The sequence below is a fragment of the Panthera leo genome, chromosome A1 (assembly GCF_018350215.1).
Source record: "Panthera leo isolate Ple1 chromosome A1, P.leo_Ple1_pat1.1, whole genome shotgun sequence".
NCBI classification, from domain to species: domain Eukaryota; kingdom Metazoa; phylum Chordata; class Mammalia; order Carnivora; family Felidae; genus Panthera; species Panthera leo.
Window position 1 is genome coordinate 68,940,024 of NC_056679.1, and position 24,011 is coordinate 68,964,034.

General features: G+C 39.1%; 1 protein-coding gene across 1 annotated transcript in view; it reads left to right on the forward strand.

The window, feature by feature from the left end:
• The window catches only part of IPO5 (importin 5), a 56,460-nt gene extending 35,881 nt beyond the window's left edge, over positions 1-20,579 (forward strand). The window contains exons 14-29 of the mRNA XM_042929427.1: positions 3,553-3,677; positions 3,770-3,859; positions 3,952-4,125; positions 6,489-6,707; positions 7,798-7,881; positions 9,243-9,375; positions 9,463-9,584; positions 11,169-11,265; positions 12,916-13,088; positions 14,037-14,148; positions 14,236-14,291; positions 15,459-15,581; positions 16,454-16,673; positions 17,288-17,516; positions 19,685-19,826; positions 20,434-20,579. Of these exons, the coding sequence (XP_042785361.1) occupies positions 3,553-3,677; positions 3,770-3,859; positions 3,952-4,125; positions 6,489-6,707; positions 7,798-7,881; positions 9,243-9,375; positions 9,463-9,584; positions 11,169-11,265; positions 12,916-13,088; positions 14,037-14,148; positions 14,236-14,291; positions 15,459-15,581; positions 16,454-16,673; positions 17,288-17,516; positions 19,685-19,826; positions 20,434-20,520 (2,186 nt within the window). The 3' untranslated portion in view covers positions 20,521-20,579. The remainder of the gene's footprint in view (positions 1-3,552; positions 3,678-3,769; positions 3,860-3,951; positions 4,126-6,488; positions 6,708-7,797; positions 7,882-9,242; positions 9,376-9,462; positions 9,585-11,168; positions 11,266-12,915; positions 13,089-14,036; positions 14,149-14,235; positions 14,292-15,458; positions 15,582-16,453; positions 16,674-17,287; positions 17,517-19,684; positions 19,827-20,433) is intronic.
• Positions 20,580-24,011: the final 3,432 nt, after the last annotated feature.

The window sequence follows — 24,011 nt, forward strand, 5'->3', positions numbered from 1 at the left end:
ATATAGACTAAAAGTCTCTTAACTTATTAGATTTTGAGGTGGCCACTGTTAATTGTTTTCTGAGACTTTTCTTTGACCTCCATCGTGCATATATGCAGTTTTTAAAACAATGTGAACATACCATATAGATACACCATACTTAAGCTTTTACCCCAGGGTATATCCTATCACCACAGAATAGCCCCCTCATAGCATTCCGTAATACCCCATTAAATGTTAATAGTTTTTGTTGATACAAATAATGCTAATGCATATACTCTTCCACAGATATCCTGACTTACTTAAGTATGGATAGTCCTATCTATAGGGTACATTGCAAGAGACACACTTGAGGGTCAGACAGTTGATTCAAGGTCTTAAAGTAGTAAAGCAGGGTAATAACATAATACCAGCTTCAAATGAAAGGAACTGTTGAGAACTGTAGCCCTTTATACAATTTACTTAATTCTTATCCTATAAAATTCTTCTGAAAAGGCATGGCCCAAAACAATTAACTCTTTTTAATGATGTGATTGTATACATGGGTCTTGAATAGTTGTTTCCCCCCTCTTTTTTAACTGTTTATTTTGAGAGAACATGAGCAGGGGAGGGGCGGAGAGGGGGAGAGAGAATCCCAAGGAGGCTCTGCTCTGACAGTACGCAGCCCACTGGGGGACTTGATCCCACAAACGATGAGATCATGGACCTGAGCCAAAGTCCAGAGTCAGACGCTTAACCAACTCAGCCACCCAGGCAGGTGCCCCAGTTTTCCTTTTTTTAGCTCCTCAATTTTTTGAGGGTTTTTTTTTTCCCCAAAGGAATAGAGACAGCTTCACAGATTGCTTAAGAGAAAGAATCTAGCTTTTCCATTTTTAAGATGAAGAAGGTAGCCTACAGACATAAAAGATTGTAGTCACTGTTTCACTATTGGTTGATGGTGATCTTCAGATAGATCGGTTGTGGATGTGGTTGTGATTTGTAATTAAAGAATTTGGCTTTTCAGTTTTTCTTGCTACACCTACCAGCTGGATGCAAGAGGCTTTATTATATATGGCAATGAACTCTTAGTAAAGATCTGTTATTGTTAATTGTATGGCTTTGAGCAAATTTTCTGCACCTTAATCTCCTTGTTTGTAAAAGAGGCAAAAATGATGTTTGCTTTATGCCCAGGCTTGAGATTAGATCCAAAGATGTAGCTAATGTGTGTGAAAAGTGCTTTAAACAGTGGCCAACGATATGTATCTCCTAGTAACTTAACACTTTATTTTTAAAGATAGTTTTACTGGTTTTACTTTAAATAATAAATAGCAAAATTTAAAGGAGAAAAACCACTTCTAAATCCCCATAGCATACCATCACATTCTGCCGAACGTACTTTCAGGAACTCTGCCTATTAGAGATATACAGACATATCTTTTTATTTTTATTTCTCTGATCCAAATAAGGACACCTTTCTGTATCAGTAAGTATTTATTGCATCTCTTCTTTAAATTAGTAAATCCAGGGCGCCTGGGTGGCTCAGTTGGTTAAGCGTCCGACTTTAGCTCAGGTCACAGTCTCATGGTTCGTGGGTTCGAGCCCCACGACAGGCTCTATTCTGACAGCTCAGAGCCTGGAACCCGTTTCAGATTCAGTGTCTCCCTTCCTCTCTCTCTCTCTCTCTCTCTCTCATGTGTGTGTGTCTCTCTCTCCCCCCAAAATAAACATTAAAAAAAAAAAAACCTTAGTAAATCCAATATGCAAAGGTTAGCATCTGATTTACTGATTTCCTAGGATGATTATTCCTTAGTTGAAAAATGTTGGCTTATTGGTATATTAAGTAATTGAAATGCATTAAAAATAAATATTTAATGTTAATAATAAAGTTTTAATACTTAACAGCAGAATTAGGAAACTTTCAGAAATTCTTTATGTTAGAGGGGTGCCTGGGTGGGTCAGTCTGTTAAGCATCAACTCTTGGTTTCAGCTCAGGTCATGATCTCAAGGTTGTGGTCATTAGATTGAGACCCATGTTGGGCTTTGCACTGAGCATGCAGCCTGTTTAAGATTCTCTCTCCCTCTCTCTCTACCTGTCTCCTGCTCATGCAGGGTGTGCAGGAGTGCAGGTGCCCTCTCAAAAAAATTCTTTATAGTAGTATATTGCAACGGAGTTCATCTTGGGCTCCCCAAAGTGAAAAATTATTAATTCTGATATAATTTTAGGCTTCTCTACAACTTTTGTTAACTCTTATGCCAGTGGTTCACAAACTTTGTTTTTAAGATCCCTTTACACTCTTAAAAAAATTTTTTTTTTTTAATATTAGAGAGAGACAGAGAGCCAGCATGGGAGGGGCAGAGAGAGAGAGGAAGACACAGAATCTGAAGCTGGCTCCAGGCTCTGACCTGTCAGCACAGAGCCTGACACAGGGCTCGAACTCATGGATTATGAGATCATGACCCCAGCTGAAGTCGGATGCTTATCCTACTGAGCCACCCAGGCGCCCCTACACTCTTAAAAATCAACTGAAGATCCTGGAATGCTTTTGTTTATGTGGGTTATATCAGTGTTTGTATTATTAAAGATGAAAAACATTTAAAATGTTCATTTAAAGATAGCCATAATAAACCCATTACACATGAACAGAAACAACATTTTTCGTGAAGAATGACTTCAAAACAAAAATATGTTAGCGAGAAGAATGTCGTCTTATGCAGTTTTGTAAATGTCTTTAAGTGTCTTAGCTGAGTTCTTGTTTCTGCTTCTTCATTCGGTGTCAGTGGATCATACATGTGTTGTAATCCCTGGAATACTCCACTGGACCCTCAGAGTGAGAGTGAAAGAGTATTATCAGGACAGTAATCCCAGGGTTCTTGGGCCTCACCTTGAGAGCCACTGCTTTACACAGATATTAGCTTTCTGTATTTATGTATGTCTTGCTTTGTTCCACAAGTTGTGTGAAACCGCTTAAAGGGAACGATAATGTAATGAGCATAAACATTTCGAAATGAGAGTCAAGGAAATTACATATTAGAATATGATATGAAGATCAGTATAATAAATACTGCTTAGCTAATATTCTAGTCTAAAACCAAGTAGCCATTAGTAATATTAGAATACATGTAATGTTCATCTATATTCATTTACCATGTTGTTACATAAAAATTCTTTAAAAGCAGTATCTTCTCCTTGGCTTTTGTTCTTTTTAAAGAAATGTAAATTTCCATGGTTGGACAATAGTGAATCTCTATGTTCAATAAATAGCAGTGTGTGGCACAAAATCCAGGTATTTGTTGCTAATGGTAAATCTTAGGGGGAAAAGGCTTATTTTCAGTAGTTGTTATAAATACTAATAAACTCTTTTCTTTCATATTGCCTTTGCACTACTTTTGGAATAGAAATGCTCGTCTGACATAACCATTACCATAGTGAAATAGTCCAGTCGGGCACTTTTTTCTGTCCATTTTTCTAATTAATGTATAAAAATATTTTGGTGGTCTTTTCTAAATAAGGAGAGCTTTTTTTATGCTTCTGACTACCAGAATGACATGTTTGTACTGGCTAACTGTTCTTTCACCTGTAATTCTTTTTTGTAGCTGACTGGAAATACCGGCATGCAGGATTAATGGCCTTATCTGCCATTGGTGAAGGATGCCACCAGCAAATGGAAGGAATTTTAAATGAGATAGTAAATTTTGTTTTGCTTTTTCTTCAGGATCCTGTAAGTACCAGTAAATACCTGATTCATACTTATTACCATAGTTCCCATGTGGGAACCCCTTACCTTTACTTACACAAAGTCCCCTATTGCAGCATCCAAGAGTAAGGTACGCAGCCTGTAATGCCGTGGGACAGATGGCTACAGATTTTGCACCTGGCTTCCAAAAGAAATTTCATGAGAAGGTAAGTAACAATGCCTCAAACACTCAAACAGAGGAGGTGTGCTTGGAAATGTGGTGTTTCAAAATGTGTGTTTATCTGATTCCGTTTTCCAGGTGATCGCGGCCCTGTTGCAGACCATGGAGGACCAGGGCAATCAGCGAGTGCAGGCCCATGCTGCTGCCGCTCTGATCAACTTCACTGAGGACTGTCCCAAGTCACTGCTTATTCCATATTTAGACAATTTGGTGAAACATCTACATTCCATCATGGTACTTAAACTTCAAGAGGTAGGTTTTCAAGGTCTTTAAGCTCCTATTTAGAGATTAATGTAGGTTATTTTAGTGGGTAAGACCTGGAGAAAGAGACTTTTCAGCCTGGCCATAAAGAATAGAAAGTCAGGTTAGGCTGTTTGAAGTAGAATAATTCAGTCTTGACCAGAGAATAGGCCAACATTGGAATTGGGAAAGAAGTTATAGCCTAAACGTTAGGTAAAATCAGTATGTGAATTGCCTTGAAAACAAGGCAGTTATTTTGAATTCTGATTTGTGTAAATTTGGAAGACCCATTTTGTTCTTAACTGCTGCAGGAAATCCTGATAATGTGATTGTAAGAAATTAGCTGTGGAGCATTGTGAGGCGTAAACAAAACGGGAGAAAATTTAAGACTGTCAAGATTATTGTTCACAGAGCTTGGGTGGTAATAGTGGAAATTAGTGGGGAAAGATGATTCTAAAAGTCATTTTTTGGGAAGCAGTAACAGTTTCTACCAGTTTGAATTTTAAAAGATGAAAGAGAGGGGGTGCCTGGGTGGCTCAGTCGGTTAAGTGTCTGATTCTTCGTTTTGGCTCAGGTCATGATCTCATGGTTTGTGGGTTTGAGTCCCACGTTGGGCTCTGTGCTGACAGTGCTGAGCCTGCTTGGGATTCTCGGTCTCCTTCTGCCCCTCCCCTGCTTGTTCTCTCCCCTCCCCAACCAACCCCCACCCCACCCCCTGTCAAAAATAAATAAACTTAAAAAAAAAAAAAGAAAGACGAAAGATAAGTAAAAAAAGTTGACCCTTCTTCTCACCTAGATGACAGAAGTAGACAGATGAGAAAGAATATCATTTTTACGTTAAATAAGTTGAATTTTAAAATCAGGCCTGGCTGTCCAAATAGAAGGTTTACAGTGATAGCTTAAATAAGAAATAGAACCTAAGAGACTCAGTTATGTTAGTACAGCAGTGTGTGAGGAGAGGATGCAAGTGAGAAAGGCAAAGATTCAGGCTCAGTTTGTCATGAAATGAATAAAAAGGACAAATAAAAACCTGTTAAGAAAACTCCTGTGTTTAGCAGACACAAAGTTACTGTCAAATTGCTATAAAAGTAAAGTTTCTAACGTTACTAACTCAATTCTCACACATCAATTCGTTATGAACCAGGAAGAGTTAGTAAACCACACTTCACGTAGTCATGTTCTAAAGGAGAACAGGGTGGAGACAAGATACAGTGTCTCCGAAGGTGAAGAAAGGGGCTTTTGAAATATGACAGGTGTTCCGGTGTTCAGTGTCCGGTGACAGCAGACCAGGAAGGAACAGGAGTGAATCTGAAGACGGGTAGACCCCAGTTGAAGGCAGATGAGTTTGTTGGTTAAATCAGGAACGGAAGGATCAAACGTGACTTTACAAGTGTGTTTGGGTAGAGGGCTGAAGTGTAAATAGAGTTTCAATTGCATCCCCTTACTCCAAAGAGGCAACAGGTCAGATTTTTTAAAGACTAAAAGAAGGAATTGTTGAGATGGCCTGGGGAAGAAGTTAAAGTATGTGAGCAAAAGTTGTGCAAAGAGAAGGTAGCTGATGAGGAACAACGTTCCTCGGAGATCAGAAGCAGTCAAGACCTGAAACGTGGAGCAGATGCAGAAGAAGGGAGTAAGTTACCCTCTTACGGGGCAGTGGAAGTGGTCGTGCAGGGGGAAGAACTCTGCTCAGAGTGGCTGGAGTTGATTGGGGGGAAATGAAACAAATCTGGAATAGTCCCTGGATCAGGTACTCCTGTGAATCCTCAAGGGTTAGAAAATGTTACCAGGTGACAGCATGAGCCCCGCTGCAAGTACCCAGTGTTTGTTACTAGCCAGGTCAGAGAACCTGTAGGTCTTGAATGCAGGAGAAAGGGGAGCTCATGTGTTTCACCAAGACAGTGAAATGGTTGGCTAAAAAGCTCTGGCTCTGATGGGATCATTAGTGCTACCTTCTGGGGAGAGTCGCATGAGAAGATAAAGGAATGGACCATGAAGGGGATTCTCTCATGCATGGTAGGACGGCACAGAGTGTACGGTAAGTAGTGGGAGTCAGTGAGGTAAAAGGACCGAGAAATACGGGTGTCAAGCTGGGATACAAAAATTGGAAAAGGAATCAGATTTGTGCTTGAGAATTGGTTGCTTGGAGTTAAGGCAGACCTGAGTAAGGAGCATTCCATTAACAGAAGAGAGAGGAGATCCCACATCAGTAGTTCCGCAGGGATTCTTTAATTTGCTCCGGAACCTACGGTCTCCACTCGGGCTGCTGGAGGGTGGTCTCCGCTGGCTGTCTCAGAGAAGCCTGTGAGAACTCGGAGCAGGTATTTCTTCCAGTTTCTCGTTTGCATGATTTATTTTGTGTGTCTTCCTTCTCCTAGTTGATTCAGAAAGGCACCAAGTTAGTTCTGGAACAAGTTGTGACATCTATCGCATCAGTTGCAGATACCGCAGAGGAAAAATTTGTCCCCTACTATGACTTATTTATGCCATCACTAAAGCACATCGTCGAGAACGCAGTTCAGAAGGAACTCCGACTTCTCAGAGGAAAAACTATTGAGTGCATCAGCCTCATTGGTCTAGCCGTTGGGAAGGAAAAAGTAAGTGATTTGTAGAAGGCTGAATTTACTGTCTGTAGTTTGGCTGTGGAGGCATTGAGGGAGGCACTTAGAGGCCTTTTCCTTCTGCTAAATGGTTTTCCGGATACTTGTTTTTTTTTCCATTATCTTACTCTCCTGTAATTCTAGCTTTATATAGAAATTCATTTTTTCAGCATTAATATTAAGGTTTTTTTCTTAATTCATTTATGCTCTTGAAACCTCCTCCTCTTTCTACCACATGTACAGTCTACTGGGAGGCGTGTGGAGTTCAAGATCCATATGTTTAGCTTCACTCATTTAAACACGTACTTGGTAACATTCCGTTTGCTTTCTTGTTAATCCAAAAACCATCAGGTGTCCTAAGAGAAATCTCTATACATATAGTTCTGCAGAAAATAATTAGCAAGGACCATTGGCAGATGTATTTGTCTTCCAGCCAGCATATCAGAATCTCAAAGCTGATCCAAATGAAGTCCCCCCTGTCATTGACCTCTCGCGCTCTAATTCTCAGAACTACCAACAGTAGAACCTCTCCAGTTGGTCTCCTCCAAAACCATCACCAGTGTTAACTTTACCTTAGAAATTATTTTCTGTGAGATACTGAGAACCTAATCAATACAATATTTTCATGTTCCTACTCTGTCTGATTTTCAAACTGTCTCTGAAACACTGCCTGTTTATACAGTGGGGATTGGCAGAACTACACAGAGTTACCTGAAAATCCTATACTTCTAGGGAGCAATCCAAAGTTTTCTTTCTGGATTTGGATTATCTTTTTACTGCTGGAAATACATAAACTATAGACCAAAACTTGATATCATTAGAAATTCCTTTATACTGCAGTTCACTCTGACCTTCACTGGAGAATCTATTTTCTAGAAAGAGCACTAGGTGTGTGCAACATAGATGAAAATTTTTCAGTGTGATACTTTTGTCTAAGGGGTTATGACCCATGCGGGAAATGTAATGGATTTTCTTTTGGAAAGTTGTGTTATTATACAAGAACCAAAATTGGGTAGTGGTGAGCACCTCTCTGTTCTGATAGCCACGAGAAACACCGGTGTTGATTTTCCCAAATATTTTCTTCCAGTTCATGCAAGATGCATCAGATGTGATGCAGCTCTTGTTGAAGACCCAGACGGACTTTAGCGATATGGAAGATGATGATCCCCAGGTAAAGCAGCTTTCACATGTTGGCCTAGATGTACATCTAGTATAAAGTTAAAAGTACTCAAAAAAAGAAATTGAGTGATAGTTTTCTTGAGATAATCCCTGGTTGCAGAGACGTTCTTCACTGGCTTTCCTTCTACTTCTCATGCCATCTTTTTCTCAGTCTGCTCTGGCTGCTCTCTCCCCTGACTCTGGCTTTTGGTTTTTGGTTTTTTGGGTATTTTTATGCTCTTAGGGTTCTGTCCTAGGCCCTCTTCCCTCCTGAACAGTGTCATCCACACCATGGCTTCAGTTTTCCTCCGTGTGCTGTAACTGCCAGATCTTTCTCTCAATTCAGGGTTCATTGATCCCCCCGCTTACTAGACATCTCCATTTGGACATCTCTCGGCCCTGTCATTGCCACATGACTTCCCACAAACCTGCTCTGCTTTTTTCTTTCTGCCCATGAGCACACATTCATTTCACCCCTGCCCCATGCAGCCTGACTAATCCCAGCTCATATTTCAAGGCCAGTATAAGTCTTGATAGTGGGTCCTTACGACACAGTGTTGTAAATTGTAAGTGTGTGTCATGGTCCTAATAGTATTCACGATGCCTAATGAATAACAGCGACTCCATAAATAATTGCTGGGTTACATTTGGACTTTACACGGCCATGCTATCATTATTTCCTATGAACTTAGATTGTTTTTTCTTTTGTGTGTGGGGGGGGTTTTTTTGTTTGTTTTAGAGTAGGTGTGGAGAATATGTGTGTTTACGCACGTGAGATATATTAGTAAAAATCAACTCACTTTCTGGGTTACAGGGATGATGAATTAGAACTAGATCCTCTGTTGGTGGTTTGCAGGTGATTCAGACTATGTAAACACAGTAGTAGAAGAGGTGTCTTAAAAACACCCAGCCACTTACACAGAAAATTGAAACAGCTAGGAGAAAGGGATGTTCTCTCTGGTGTTAATAAATGTTTAATGAATGGAATGCTAGGCAGTAAAGGTACAGTCAGATAAAATATGTTCTTGTCTTCAAAAAATGTAGGGCCTAGGAGTTAAAATGGTTAAGTAGATTTTATATATGTGACTCAGATGCTATTAGAGAAAATTATATATTGCTTCTTGAAAGTAAGAAAAAAATAAGACACAGTCCTGGTGTTCCTCTTTTCCCTCACCTGCTCTCTCTATCCCAGGGCAAAGGCTCACAGTGATTTTGTTTCTGAATGTTTTAAGTATATGACTCTAGGAAATGTACTTTCTGCTTGAAGGGCTATGAATGTGAAATAAAACATTGTTTGTATGAAATAGGGAAATGGCTTCTTTGTGATGGTCTATTTACCATTGTTTTGAAATCAATTTTAATTTTTTCCCCCAGATCTCTTACATGATCTCAGCATGGGCCAGAATGTGCAAAATTCTTGGAAAAGAATTTCAGCAGTACCTTCCAGTGGTTATGGGGCCTTTAATGAAGACCGCTTCAATTAAGCCTGAAGTAGCCCTTTTAGATAGTAGGTGTCTTCATGAAGACATAACAGTTGTAAAATTCCTCCCTGTGATTATTTTTAACGTGAATTTGTTTTCTTCCTTGTTAATAGCCCAAGACATGGAAAACATGAGTGATGATGACGGTTGGGAGTTTGTGAACCTTGGAGATCAGCAAAGTTTTGGTATTAAAACTGCAGGACTGGAAGAAAAGTCCACTGCTTGTCAGATGCTGGTGAGTGCGTATAGTGTTTATCAGACTTCAGTTGACGAGTTCTTAGAACACATTCATACACACATTTCAGAGGAGTGCCTCCCATAGATGTTAAAGAAATTATTTGAAGAGCAGGAATATATTCTTTAAAAAATAAAATGTAGAAACATTTTGACCCAACATTTCCACTTCTGGATAAAGAAATCATGTAGGTAAACTTCATGATCACTGCTGTTTCTAATAACAACAACAAAAATGAAAAGCCTGAATGCCTGTTATCAGGAAGATAATAATTATTGTACCCAGCTGATACAAAGCTATGTTGGGGCAAGGATTTTTGTCTATTCTGTGCTTAGTGTATAGTAGATAAGATGACCAAGGAATATTTTTTGAATGAATGAATGAACAGAAATGTGCTCATGCTACTGAAAATATAACTGGTATGATGTCAGTCATATAAAAAATATAAACATGGTAGGGACATCAAAATGTTTACAGTAATTACCTCTTGCAGTGTTATGAGGTCTTGTGTGCAAGTTCTCTTTGAGGTTTTTTTGTTTGGTTTTTTCCCTCCCCTTCCCCTTTATGAGCATGTGTTACAGACAGGGACAATAATCTATTTTTCTTAAAGGTAGAATTAAGAAATTATGGTATATTACAAACTTAGCAGATGAGTAAGCCCAAATAAAAGTTAATAACTTAAATTTTATCTTGCATTAATAAAACATTGTTGTATTTACCAGTTCATTTAAACTTGTATTTCTTGAACTTATTTTTATTATCAGTACTTACTATATATTGTAAACATTTATGCCTATAATATAATTCATAGACATTTTGGATTTTTGTGGTATCTTTCAACTAGAGAGTAAATGTAAATGTAACATCTCTAAACAAAATTATCAAATCTTTTAATGTGGAAGAAAGTAAAGAAACTTTTTTTTTTTTTTAAGTTTGTTTAGTTTGAGAGAGAGCACGCGAGCAGGGGAAGAGCAGAGAGAGAGAATCCCAAGCAGGCTCCGTGCTGACAGCATGACACAGGGCTCACTCAGTCCCACGAACCATGAGATGGTGACCTGAGCCAAAACCAAGAGTCAGCTACTTAACCGACTGAGCCACTCAAGCACCCCGAGAAACAATTATTTTTAAAGCAATATTATTTTTCTGTTTCACTGATGAAATGATTTTTTTATTACAAAATAACATAAGCCTATTTGCAGATTTACAGAGTGATACACTACAATTAAGTGTTCGGGTTTTTTATATCTTTTTAAAGTATTTTTCTTCAATGATATATTTTGCTTGAAGTACCTCAGAGTGCTGAAACTTTTGCACCATTCTCCCACACACAACACTAAAAACGTGGGGTGTTCCGGTCTTTGAATGACAGCGTATACTGCAGTCACGCCAAGGCCCTTTCCCTTTGTACAGCTTTTTCTACATTTATATTTGTATTTCCCAGATACTTGTCACAGTCCTGCATGCAGCTCTAAGTGTACTTCCAGTCAGGGTGCAGCATTCTGTGGTCCTTACGATTCTGCTATTTAATAAATGTTAGTACCTAAAAACTAACATGGATCTTGATTTCTGATACTTTGGTTTCAGGTTTGCTATGCTAAAGAGTTAAAGGAAGGCTTTGTGGAATACACTGAACAAGTTGTCAAACTGATGGTCCCTCTACTGAAATTTTATTTCCATGATGATATCCTATAATTTTTGAATGCAAAACATTTCTAGAATTAGTTAAATTGTAGCTTGAGTGTTTGACTTTGTGTTAACTGATGTGTGCTTCACTGTGATTGATTGTTTGCACTAACTGTAATTTAAGATTGTAAACTACATTTTTTGCAGGTGCTTTAGTGTCATGGTTTTTGTTTGTGCCAAAAACAAGAAGAAAATGTTACCTATTTTCTAGTTGACAGCTTTTTCTGTGAACCACTGGAAAGATTTTAAGGATTGATATTTTTAGCAAATGTTTGTAGTTGTATATAAGAACTTTTCTTAAATATCTGTTGGTGGTGTTAAGCTAAGACTTTTTTATAATTTTTTTTTCAACGTTACTTTTTTGAGAGACAGAGCACGAGAGGGGGAGGGGCAGAGAGAGAGGGAAGCACAGAATCTGAAGCAGGCTCTAGGCTCTGAGCTGTCAGCACAGGCCCAACACGGGGCTCGAACTCACGAACGGTGAGATCATGACCTGAGCCGAAGTCGGACACTTAACCGACTGAGCAACCCGGGTGCCCTGAAACTAAGAGTTTTCTTAATAGGTTAAGAGACCCGCTGATAACTTTCTGTGGCCTAGTCCTACATTTCAAATGTGGGTATCACCTTGGAGAAACCTTTCTTGATAAATCTGCATGTTAAATGTTTTCCTTCCTAACATGATTGTCGTAATTAATACATGGAAACATTTTTAGGCCTTAACACACACACACAATTTCGTAGATGGGTTTAAAAAAAAGGGACAGCCCAACAGAGTGGTTGAGCCCAGACCCAAACTCAGATCTTCCTGACTCCAGAGCCCCTTTGTTTTAGTTCCTCATGCAGTATCCTGTAGTGGTATCCTTTACGGAAGATGGCTTTTGCCCAAGAGAAACTTACCATGATGAGAGAGGACAAAGGGAAGTCTCACGACCTGATGTCACAACTGACACTAGATAGGGAGGGGCAGCTTGGTCTTCATTGAAACTGAAAAGGCTCTGACAGGAGAACTTAATTAGTGTTCCCAGGAGAAATATAGCTTTGGTTGCATTTATTAGTAACATTTTTTTAAATTTTCTTTTTTAAAGTTTGTTTATTTTGAGAGAATGAGCGGTGGGGGCGGAGGGGGCATGGGTATAGAAAGAGGGAGAGAGAAAATGCCAAGCAGGCTCCACGCTGTCCGTGTGGAGCCTGACATGGGGCTCACACTCAAAACTGTGAGATCATGACCTGAGCCAAAACCAAGAGTCAGACACTTACCAACTGAGTGCCATCCCCCCACCAGGCTTCCCATTAGAAATATATATTGCATAAGTTTGGGGATGAGAACATACTAAGATATGCTCTAAGGGTCCCAGAACCTTTTACAATCATTTCTGTGTTTGCAGGTCACATTTGAGACTCACTGCTGTATTGTAGGTGACAGAAAAGACAGGGATAAGTCATATGGCCAGGGAGATGTCTGTTTTTATACACACGATATATTTAACACAAGCTCCTGGATAGCATTCTCAGATAATCTGGCCATATGACTGGCACTCGGTGAACACTTTAACATTTACGTAAGCAGAATGAGAGAACAATCTTTCAAGGAGAGGAATTACACTAAGTGTGTCTGAAAGTGTTGATTACGTTTCCTTAACAATAAAACGTGTTCGAGTGGCGGCAGCAGAATCCATGCCTCTTCTCCTGGAATGTGCGAGAGTTCGTGGTCCTGAGTATCTCACACAGATGTGGCATTTTATGTGTGATGCTCTAATCAAGGCCATTGGCACAGAACCAGACTCAGATGTCCTCTCAGAAATAATGCATTCTTTTGCAAAGGTAAATATTATTCTCTTAAAAGTATGTATAAGGTTGTATGTTCATATATTAGTCTTGCTAAAAATAAATAAAATTCGATCTTATAACAAGTGATTTTTTTTATTTACTGAAAATGTTTCTTTCTTATTTTAACGTTTTAGTCCAGTCTTGATAAGTTGCCACCGTCGTTTACCTAATAATCCAACTGCAGAATCTTGGCTCATCTCCAGCTCACACCTAGTTTCTGTCCTATTCTCTCCTAGATGCCTCTGCTCTTCATTTTCCCTTATGTCTTCTCTGTGCTGAGATCGCCTCCTTTGGTCTGCTCCCAATGTCTCTCTCCTTTCTTTCCCTCCCAGCTCATTCTCCTTTTCTCAGGCATGAACTTCCTCGATACTTGCACTCCTCTTCCCAATATTCCTGGTCACCCCCATTGTTCACGGCTCCATGGTCTGCTCCACAGTTTGGTTTAAAAGTTCTTCATTACCTTTCATTTGTCCCCATTTACACTCTTACAGTTCACATTTCTTCTATTTTAACAAAGGAGGCCCCCCTGGGCCTTTGTGCATGTGATTTCCTCAGCCTGTAGTGCCCTCCCAGCACCCCCTTGTCCTTTTTCCCCACTGTGTTTGTGTAGAGCGTGTGTGTGGTAATTGAGCTCCTCAGAAGCTGGATAGTCTGCTCCATCTTTGAGATGTCAGCTCCTAGCAGTAATGCCTGGCATTTAAGATCTGCTCAGGACATGTTCAAAATAAAAATATTTTTTAAATTATTTTCTTTGAAGTACTGTCATTGTAACGAACATACACCAAGCAAGTGTAATCTACTCATTTAATCGTTAGTCTTCGACCGTGCTGAGTTATGTTAATTTTTCTCATGCTTCCGTGTTATTCTTAACAGAACTTAACTTTTGACTCTTAAAACACTTAAATCTCATGGGTTGCCTTCTTTCCTCAATTTCATCATTAGTGCATTGAAGTAATGGGAGATGGATGCCTTAATAATGAACATTTTGAAGAATTGGGAGGCATATTGAAAGCTAAACTCGAAGAACATTTTAAAAATCAAGAATTACGGCAAGGTAAGTTCTCCACGCTTTTATTTCTGAATGTAATCCTTGACCGTTTTGGCGACCGTTTAAAAAGACATTTATTTGGGTGTGTTTTAGTTAAAAGACAAGATGAAGACTATGATGAACAGGTGGAAGAGTCACTACAAGATGAGGTAAATTATTCCCTTCAGAACTTAATTTATATGATCATTTGCATCTGGAACATTTTTAAATGCTTAAGTTTCTAATTCATTTCTGACTTGTCATTCTGATGTAATTATCGGTAATTTTTAGCGGAAGAATCTGACATGTATTTCATTTACTAATCTAGAGAATAAGTAATTGAAGTTAGCTGATTTGTGTTTTGGATGCTGTGTGAGTGTTTTTGCTGCAATACCTCCCACATGACAGCACTTCTAAGTTCACCTAGTGTTTCTTTTATATATGCCTCTCAGCAAATTTTTATTGGCTGGCGTATTCACTGTTTTAAAGATTAGTGGACTCAAAGTCAGGTGTTAAATGACTGTCTAAAGCCACACACTGCCGCGAGTCTAGGGCTTAAGGCCAGATCTTTTTGTAACAACAGCTGTCTTTCTACCAGATCACAGGATAGTGAGAATTTCCTTATAAATAATACACATGCAGTGGTTGAAATAAGTCTTCTACGTTGCTTTGTTCAGCTCTCTCATCAAACCACTTGATGCCATCAGATGTATTTCAGCTGCATATTTAGGTTCCAGGATGTGGCACGTAGCCATCCTGGTGGACCAGTGCTCCCGTGCGCGGGTCATCCCCTTTCTGTGCGGGTGCTCCTGTGCACAACTCATCCCCTTTCTGTGCAGGGTGCTCCCACGCGTGGCTCGTCCCTTTTCTGTGCGGGGTGCTCCCGCACACGGCTCATCCCCTTTCTGTGTGGGGTGCTCCCGTGTGTGGTCCATCCCTTTCTGTGCAGGGTGCTCCCATGCTGACACACACAAATTGCTCCCAGGGATGAGGTGTTGTCAGTTAACTGACCCCACATCTCTCCACCCAGATGCTCCAAAATTAGAAACATTCTTGCAGAAAGCAAAAAATACTACTGAAGTAAAAACACTTCTGTTTCAGAATTTGAAATGTAGGTATGTTCCAAGGAAAGTCTTTGGAGGAAGTGCAGTACTGGCCGCACTTCTCTTTCTGTCGGCAGGTGGGAGGCGTGACACCTGGCCGTAGAGGTGCCCTTACAGTGATGAGTAGTTTAATTTCTGCATTTCCTAGATTTTTGTAAATGAATGTTACTGTTAGCGGTAATAGTGGAGATGCCTTTTGATACATATGGGTGTTGTGTGTGTTTTTGTTTTTAGGATGATAACGATGTTTATATTCTGACCAAAGTGTCAGACATTTTACACTCAATATTCAGTAGCTACAAGGAAAAGGTGTTACCATGGTTTGAACAGCTGCTCCCGTTAATTGTCAACCTAATTGTAAGTGTTACCTCTCTTTGACCGTTATTTTAGATAGTTGACCTGGGATTGTTTCAGTGCAGCACTTGAAAACACACTTCTAGGTTAAAATGGACCTTAGAAATCCTAAAGAGTTTCCATGATTTTATCAGGTTTATTGCATTGCCCTTGATATTTTCTCATTTGATACATGCTAGAAGTTTGCTAATTAGGTTTTCCATAGTTCAGTTAAATCAGAATGCATTCCAAAGACATACAAATGACTTTTCATTATTTCAGGTTATCCGTGCACTGCTCAGTTATCGACATAATTAGTTTTTTTCAGTGGACCCTAGAGGACTCCCTTAAAATCCTTGTTACATACAGCCAGCATTCATAGATTCTGGATGATGGCCTTATGTATTCAGTCTTTAAAATACACATGAAAAGCAATCAATAGAAATCTGTCTCACTTTGGCTTTTAATCTTGTATTTAGTAGTGCAGCACGTTTTTTTAAAAACTTAGGCACATAGGACTTAGCCTGTTGAGTGGATATATAAAGTTAACATCTTCATAACTTTTATTGTTGTTCTTTAAATACAGCATTATCATTGTCTTTTTTGTGAATTAAATGTACCCACATTGTTGCTGCTGTTGGTTCTTCCGGTATATGCTGATATCAAATTGTGGGATTTTATAAAAAAATCATACAAAGTCTTTTAAACCTGTACTTCCTTAAATCTGTGTTGTAATTTGAGGATTCACAAGAAGTGATTATTACTGTGTTTTTCGTTGCCTGTATCTGGAATATCCATGTAAGCTTATCACTTACATGATAGCCTATAGTGAATTTTTTTTTAACGTTCTTCGTGTACTCCAGTATTCAGAGCTTAAAAGATTATCTCTTTTATAGTGTCCACATAGACCATGGCCAGACAGACAATGGGGATTGTGCATCTTTGATGATGTCATAGAACACTGTAGTCCAGCCTCTTTTAAATACGCAGAATATTTTTTAAGGCCGATGCTCCAATATGTGTGCGACAGCAGCCCCGAAGTGAGGCAAGCAGCTGCGTATGGCCTGGGTGTCATGGCACAGTACGGTGGAGAGAACTACCGGCCTTTCTGTACAGGTACTTTCTTCTGCTCGGTCCCAGGCATCCCTTTTATCGCGCTCTCGTTCTCTTTTCCACATCCCCAAACATTATATAGCTATTTCTGCTGTGTTGTTCTTCCCTTTTTCAAACGTCTCACCTATAACATACACAAATTGACCATCTTTATTCTCGGAGATATGGAAATGAAATCTGAGTGGAATCAGAGCTTCCCCACCCCCATCCTCCAGAATAGAGTTCATTTTGGGCTTGGGAGGTACACCCCAGCTGCGGCATAGGAATTTTAAAACATATGGGGGTGCCTGTAAAGCCAGCGCAGGAATACAGCTGGAGGCTTTTAAAAGCTTGAAGTACCCTGAGATGATCGGGAATTGAATGTTGAGTCTGCCGACCTCTTGGGCTCCCAGTTAGTGGAGCACTGATGCTCCGGCCCATGCCGGGGCAATCCTCCTTTCCTTCTTAGGTCTGGCTCTGCAGCCAAGAAAACAAAACGGGCTGGAAACTTCAATAATTCTTCACTACAATCGATAACTGGACCGAAGATAAAAAGAAATATTTATATAAAAAATACTGGCTTTGCATGAAAATGTGAGGTTTTAAAAAACTGACCTTTTTGCAATTGCTTATTTTAGAAGCACTTCCACTGCTGGTAAGAGTTATTCAGTCTGCTGATTCTAAGACCAAAGAAAACGTCAATGCCACAGAGAACTGCATCTCAGCAGTGGGGAAGATTATGAAGTTCAAGCCTGACTGTGTGAACGTGGAAGAAGTCCTGCCTCACTGGTTGTCTTGGCTTCCACTTCATGAGGATAAAGAAGAAGCTGTTCAGACTTTCAATTATCTGTGTGACTTGATCGAAAGGTAAGAAAAAGGACAAATAGACCTCACTTTCTTCCTCTCTAAACAGTGTTTCCTGTGCACAGCCCCCCAGATGTATAGGTTTCTAATAATGTTGTCTTTAAAACCGTATCACAGTTAACGCTGCCTTACAGTTAGATCTAGTTTGACTTGTTCTTTATGGAATTCAACAGATGAGGCATTATAGAACATAATGTTTTAAGAAGATTCTCTTTCAGGGGTGTCTGCGTGGCTCAGGTCAAACACCCAACTCTTTTTTTTTTTTTTTTTTTCTAACCGTTCATAGCGGTGCCTGGATGGCTCAGTTGATTAAGTGTTCAACTTCCACTTAGGTCATGATCTCAAAGTTCGGGAGCTCGAGCCCCGTGTCAGTTCTGTGCTGACAGCTCAGAGCCTAGAGCCTGCTTTGGATGCTATGTCTCCTTCTGTCTTCCCTCCCCCATTCACGCTTTGTCACTCTTTCTCAAAATTTTAATGTTTGTTTGTTTGTTTGTGAGAGAGAGAGAGTGCGTGCACATGTAAGCAGGGGAGGGGCAGAGAGAGAATCCAAAGCACGCTCCGTGCTGTCAGCACAAAGCCCGATATGGAGCTCGAATTCACGAACCATGAGGTTATGACCTGAGCCAAAGTCAGATGCTCAACTGACTGAGCTGGCCAGGTGCCCCAGGCATCTGACTCTTGCTCTCAGCTTGGGTCCCCTCTCAGGGTCATGAGTTTGAGCTCCACACTGGGCTCCACACTTGGCATTGGAGTCTACTTAAAAAAAAAAAAAAGTTTCCCTTTTAATGTTGTTGCCCGTTTATGTCACCAAAATGTCACGTCATGTATCTATTGTTTATTTATTTGGCTTTATATATTTTTTTTAATCCCCACTTTACAGAAGTAGAATTGACATGTATCATGTGTTAGTATAATGAGATCAAAGTATGTCATTAGCACCATGGTTTTTGGATTCAAGAATCAGTGGTATAAGGAAAGTATTCCAGTTGGGTAATCAAGATCTGGCCCTGGGCTCTGGCATTATTAATGCTCTTTTGTGTCCATGAGTATATCTAAGAATTGCAACAACCTGGAGGCTACAGAAGCTATCAAATCAAAGGCATGTTCTGTGGTGTGTTTTTCTAAGTCCAAGTTCTCCTAAATGTTAATCAGATCGAGGCTCTGTCACTACTAATTACTGCTTTTATTCATGAATAACTCCAAGGGCTACAACCACTCATCTGGAATTCGTAGAAATAGGCCAGTGAGCATATTCCTTCATATCTGTTTAAGTTCAGGTTCACACAAGTGTATTTGTGTGTTCCCACTGAGAACTGTCATTAAGGGATGTGCTAACCCTGGTGGAGACTGCACACTCCTTATCTACTACTGCCTTTGAAGTGACCACTTCTCCATCATGCTCTTTGATCATCTCCCTTGGAAAGGACTGTTGTGAAATTCTCTTAATGACAAAGACTGGAATCCTAGTTAAATACACTGTTATGTTTCTTTCCATTAAACTTGCCTGACGTTTATTTCCTGGCTTACTCTTTTTTTTTTTTTTTTTTCTTTTTTTATTAGAGAGGGAGAAAGAGAGAATGAGTCGGGGAGGGGCAGAGAGAGAGGGAGACACAGAATCGGAAGCAGGCTCCAGGCTCCAGGCTCCCAGCTGTCAGCACAGAGCCCAATATGGGGCTCGAACTCACAAACCACGAGATCATGACCTGAGCCAAAGTCGGACACTCAACCGACTGAGCCACCCAGACTCCCCCTGGCTTACTCTTAAAATGCCCATAAATCCTTTTGAACTTCACATTTATTTGGAAATCATTTTGCCATATAAGAAACTGCTATTCTTAGTAATAGCTCTGTTTTTTTTTTGTTTTTTTTTTTTAATAAGTCACAAGTTATTTAGAAGGCACTTAGAACGTCCTATTTATTGTTTGGCCCTTGAAACTAACCTGAGAGATGAGCCAAGTATTTTTCTTAATTTACATGGGAAAACACTGAAGAGCTAATAAATAAAATTAGCTGGTTTTCCTGCCACTGAATTTGATTTTAATGAATGCATAATCATTTTATAAAGATCCTATAGCAGAATTCCATATTAGGGGAAGGATATAGGAAAATATGAGTGCTTGCGTAATTTTTCCTTAATTTTCATTTATAATGGCTTTCTTCTCTTTGGTCAGTAATCACCCGATCGTTCTTGGCCCCAACAATACCAATCTGCCCAAAATATTCAGTATAATTGCAGAAGGAGAAATGCATGAGGCAATTAAACATGAAGATCCTTGTGCCAAACGTCTGGCTAATGTAGTCCGCCAAGTACAGGTAAGCTGTTTTGCGGAAATAAAACAGTTTCTTGGGGAGGTGTTTTGTTTTGTTTTGTTTTCTATTCTACAAGGAAAAAAATAGGTACCCAATGAGCAAAGGAAGTTTCATTTTTATATTCACTTGTCTCCAACCTTCAGATTACTTAATGTATACTCTGTCTATATGTTCTCATCTTTTATCAGTACTAAAATGTTTGTCTTAAACTTGAGATACTTCGAACCTTCCACTTGGTGCTTAGCGCATATTCCTGTAGAAGGTTTTTTTTGCATTGTCTGTGAAGAAAAAAAGATGAGATTTTAATAGTGAATAAGCTGTCAGCTACCAAAGTTTTTTAAGTGATTTATGCTCCTTATTCCTTTGTGTTGTTTACTTGACTGTGTCCTCTATCTAATATAGCTTTTCAGGTTAGATTGGATGAAGAAAACAGTGTGAGTGAAATGAACTTTAAAGAAATGCATAGATTTCTTGCTTTTATGATGGCACTCCTCAAACTACATCGACAGAAAGTATTTGGCATTATTATAGTCTACCTAATGATGATTAGTAAAATACTTCTAAATGACCATTTCACTGAATCTAAATGTTTGAAATTGTTTTTTCCTAGACTTCTGGAGGATTGTGGACTGAGTGCATAGCACAGCTCAGTCCCGAGCAGCAGGCAGCCATACAGGAGCTCCTGAACTCTGCTTGAAGGGCCTTAATATCACCACCAGAAAACTAACTCCAAATAAACGTTTACCCTTTTGTTTAGGTTTCTTTGTTTTGTTTTTGAGCAAAAGAGAACGGTAGAGTTGTGTTGTGTAGGCTATTCTTCTGCAAAGCCACAACAGCAGGAAGAGAAGCACTGGGTTTCAGAGTGGGGTTTGAAAGGATTTCTATGGTACCACTGAAGAGGTTCCCTGTAAGCCCTACAGCAGCACTGAAGAGTATTTTTCTATTGGTATAAGCCACCCACGTGAAGGTGAAAGGGAAGGAAAATTAATTTTTCTCATTAGACTTAAGGAAATTTAAGACAAAACAGCTTTAAGATCAGTTATTCAGTATAGATGTGTACTAAAACAATTTGCTATACACCTAGTGTTCTATTAATTGGATGTGAGTCTTTTTGTAGGGTAGAAAGAAGCCTTCTACCCAACAAACCAGTAGATCTAAAAATTGGAAGAAAAAAAAAGCTGAAGACAAAAACAAGCATGAAGATGTGATATTTGATGTCACTTTCAGTTTTTTCCCAAAAGGCTTATGCAGTGACTCAATCTGGAAAGCTCTCCAGCTTCCAGCCCTTGAATGTGAAGTGTCGTTGGCATGTCTGGCAGTAGTGTCTCATTCACTCAATAAACAACATTGAAGTACAAAGAGATCTGTGTAGAAATTCAGTACTGTCTGGCTTTGATTCATTTAATGTTTTTAATATAAGAATAAGCTAATATTTTTTTAGAGTAGCAACTATGTCTTCGAAGGTTTTCTTTTTCCCCTAATATTTTCCTTGTGCATTTAGTTTTTACCATCTTCCACTTTAATTTAAGCTAAGTTATATACCTATTCCTTCACAACTGGTATCCCTTTAAAGTTTGCAAATTTCAACCAATAGTTTTTTTAAACTAGTGTTGTTCTGGTAGATAAAAAAGATCTGGCTTAGTATTTTCACTGCAAATTGTAATTGATAGGGAGCCACGTACAACTTTCAGACTTTTAATTTTATGATAAGTATTATGCCTAAAATTATTTGCTGATAAATTCAGTAAAATGTATGAAATTTTTTTCCTTGTGTGTTAACCTCATAGCAGTGAATGACTTGCTGTTGTTTCTTTACATAATTTTTCTAAGGGATCTTAATAGATTTCTGTTGAAACTTCAGTGTTAACACTTTTATAGTTTGTACTAAATTTAACCGTGATACAAAAATGAATTTTATGCATAGATCAGAATTTAAAATTAAAAGATTTTTTCTTTAAGTGATTTGCATTACTTTATTAAAATTAAATCTGAAATGGAATAGAAAGAATGAGTTAAAATTAAGATGGTTCACTTGGTAGCAAATATCCTTCAAATATATTTTCAGTTTTCAGCACATTGTTAGCCCAGAAGCTTCAGTATCCTGCAGAACAGCATTGAATGACTTCACCAGCACAATCATTGCTTTCAGTGGGCACCTACTCGACTGTTTTGTAACGTGTGTGGGTAACACTTGGAACTACTTTATACCCTGTATTCCTGTTGGAGTAAAATGTGTCAAGACAACTCCTTTGTGCTTTCTTATGTAGAATAGAGTTTGGAAGGCCGAATCGTGTACTGATTGCAATAGCAGTTTCGCTGTTGTTTTTAATTTAAATTATTACAACACTTAAAACATGTTAAAAATGTGGCGCGCCTGCCTAAGTTGAAATGGAAGTGTGATCAGAAGATGGCTGCATGTTTTTGGAGAATCTAGTGTCTGCAAAGCTCTGTACTAAGTACTTACGGGTGAGACTCGTAGCTTCTGGTTTAAACACTAATGGGAAAGTCAGAAGATGGAGCAGTGAAGAGTCAGTAAGATCCCTGAAAGAAGTAAATGGGTGCAGATCCATCCTCGGGCTAGAAATAGAGAAACAACTGAAACTGAATCGCATTCATCAGGGAAAGGTTGGTATTAAAGGCTGTTACTGTGCCATGATCCGGAAATCCAGGGCTCGTAACTAATTGTAATATGTTCATGAACTAACGGTTCTTTGGAATTATCTGAGGACACATTTTTAATACCTCATTTTATCTACACAAGATGAAAATTCATGTTTTTTCCTTTTGTACCAAATTTAGTTGCCTGGTGGCCTTGCGTGTCAGCCAACAATGGTATATTTATGAATCCAAGCTATTTCTGGAGGAAAATCATGTGTGTGGCTCTTACGTTTTCTGGGTATTTTGTAACAAAGGATTAAGTTACCTGCACAAGTATTAGAAATTTGTAGCAAAACTTATTTGGAGTATTTTTTTAATGCTGTAAATTTAAAGAAAAGTAAAATTGTCTTAAAGCTAATTTGACACTTCTGTAATGGGAGGCAACTTTATCATAACTCTGGAGTTGTAGTTTGACTAACCGAACCATCACTAAATAATACGCAAATAAACATTCTTGATGCACCTGGTCTCATAGTAAATAAGGGGGGTGCATATTAATAGTGGTGTGAGCATTATATTTTTTTTAAGGCATTTTAAGCAATTTGGAAGCCCCTCACAGCAAGGTAATGTTTTATTTAGTATGGCTTCATTCTGCCTACAGGTTTTTGGCTTTCATCTTGTTGCATAGAAATCACTGCTCCTATTCCTCTTTGCCTCAAAGGAGTGATGGCCAGAAGCTGCCGTCTTTGATTTCCTTAGTTCCAAACGTGGGAGTACCACTGTTTCAGAAGAGTGTGAACCAACTGCAACGAGGAGGCTGGGATTTTCATTTCCAACACTTGAACTTCTGAAGCAGAGGGGCAGGGGTAACAAACCATTCTGGACTAGACTTGCTTACCCCCCTCCTTACCCCCTCCTTTTTTTTTTTCCACACAGACCTTTAGTCCAGACAGTCATTGCCTAGACTATACAGATTATATTGTTTATATGAATGGGTAAATACTAACACTTAGAAGATAAAATTATAGCTCAGTTGTTACTTTCTAAAAACTGAATCCAGAAGCGGTGTGGTATGTATGGATTTTATACAAAACATCTCCCAAATGCTTTAATTCTAGTTAAGGCAGAAGAGTGATTCTGAAATGTTTCTTGGTGATTCTGATCTTTCATTGTTTCCTCAATCTATAAGTCTCTGTCCTCCTTAACTGTCATTCAGATTGTGATGGAAATCAAGACTTGCGCCGTTTGCTGTGGATAAGGAATTAGTTCCCCTTTGTCTCTGGACACTTTGTGACAGATGGGTAGAAAATGTCCAAGTTTTCCATTGCAGCCTGACCACACCCTGTGTTTTCAGGCACACCTTGAAAAGATCATGGTGTTGAGTGATGAAAACCAGGGGTCAGCAAACTTTCTAAGGGACAAAAAATATTTTAGGCTTTGCAGGCCCAAAGGTCTCTCTTAAAACTACTTAGCTGCCATTCTAGCGCCAGACGGTCCATAGGCGATACCAAACGAGAGGGTGTGGCTGTGTCTCCTTAATCTACAAAAACAGGCTGGCCGTGGCTTGCTGACATCTGATGAGAACCATTG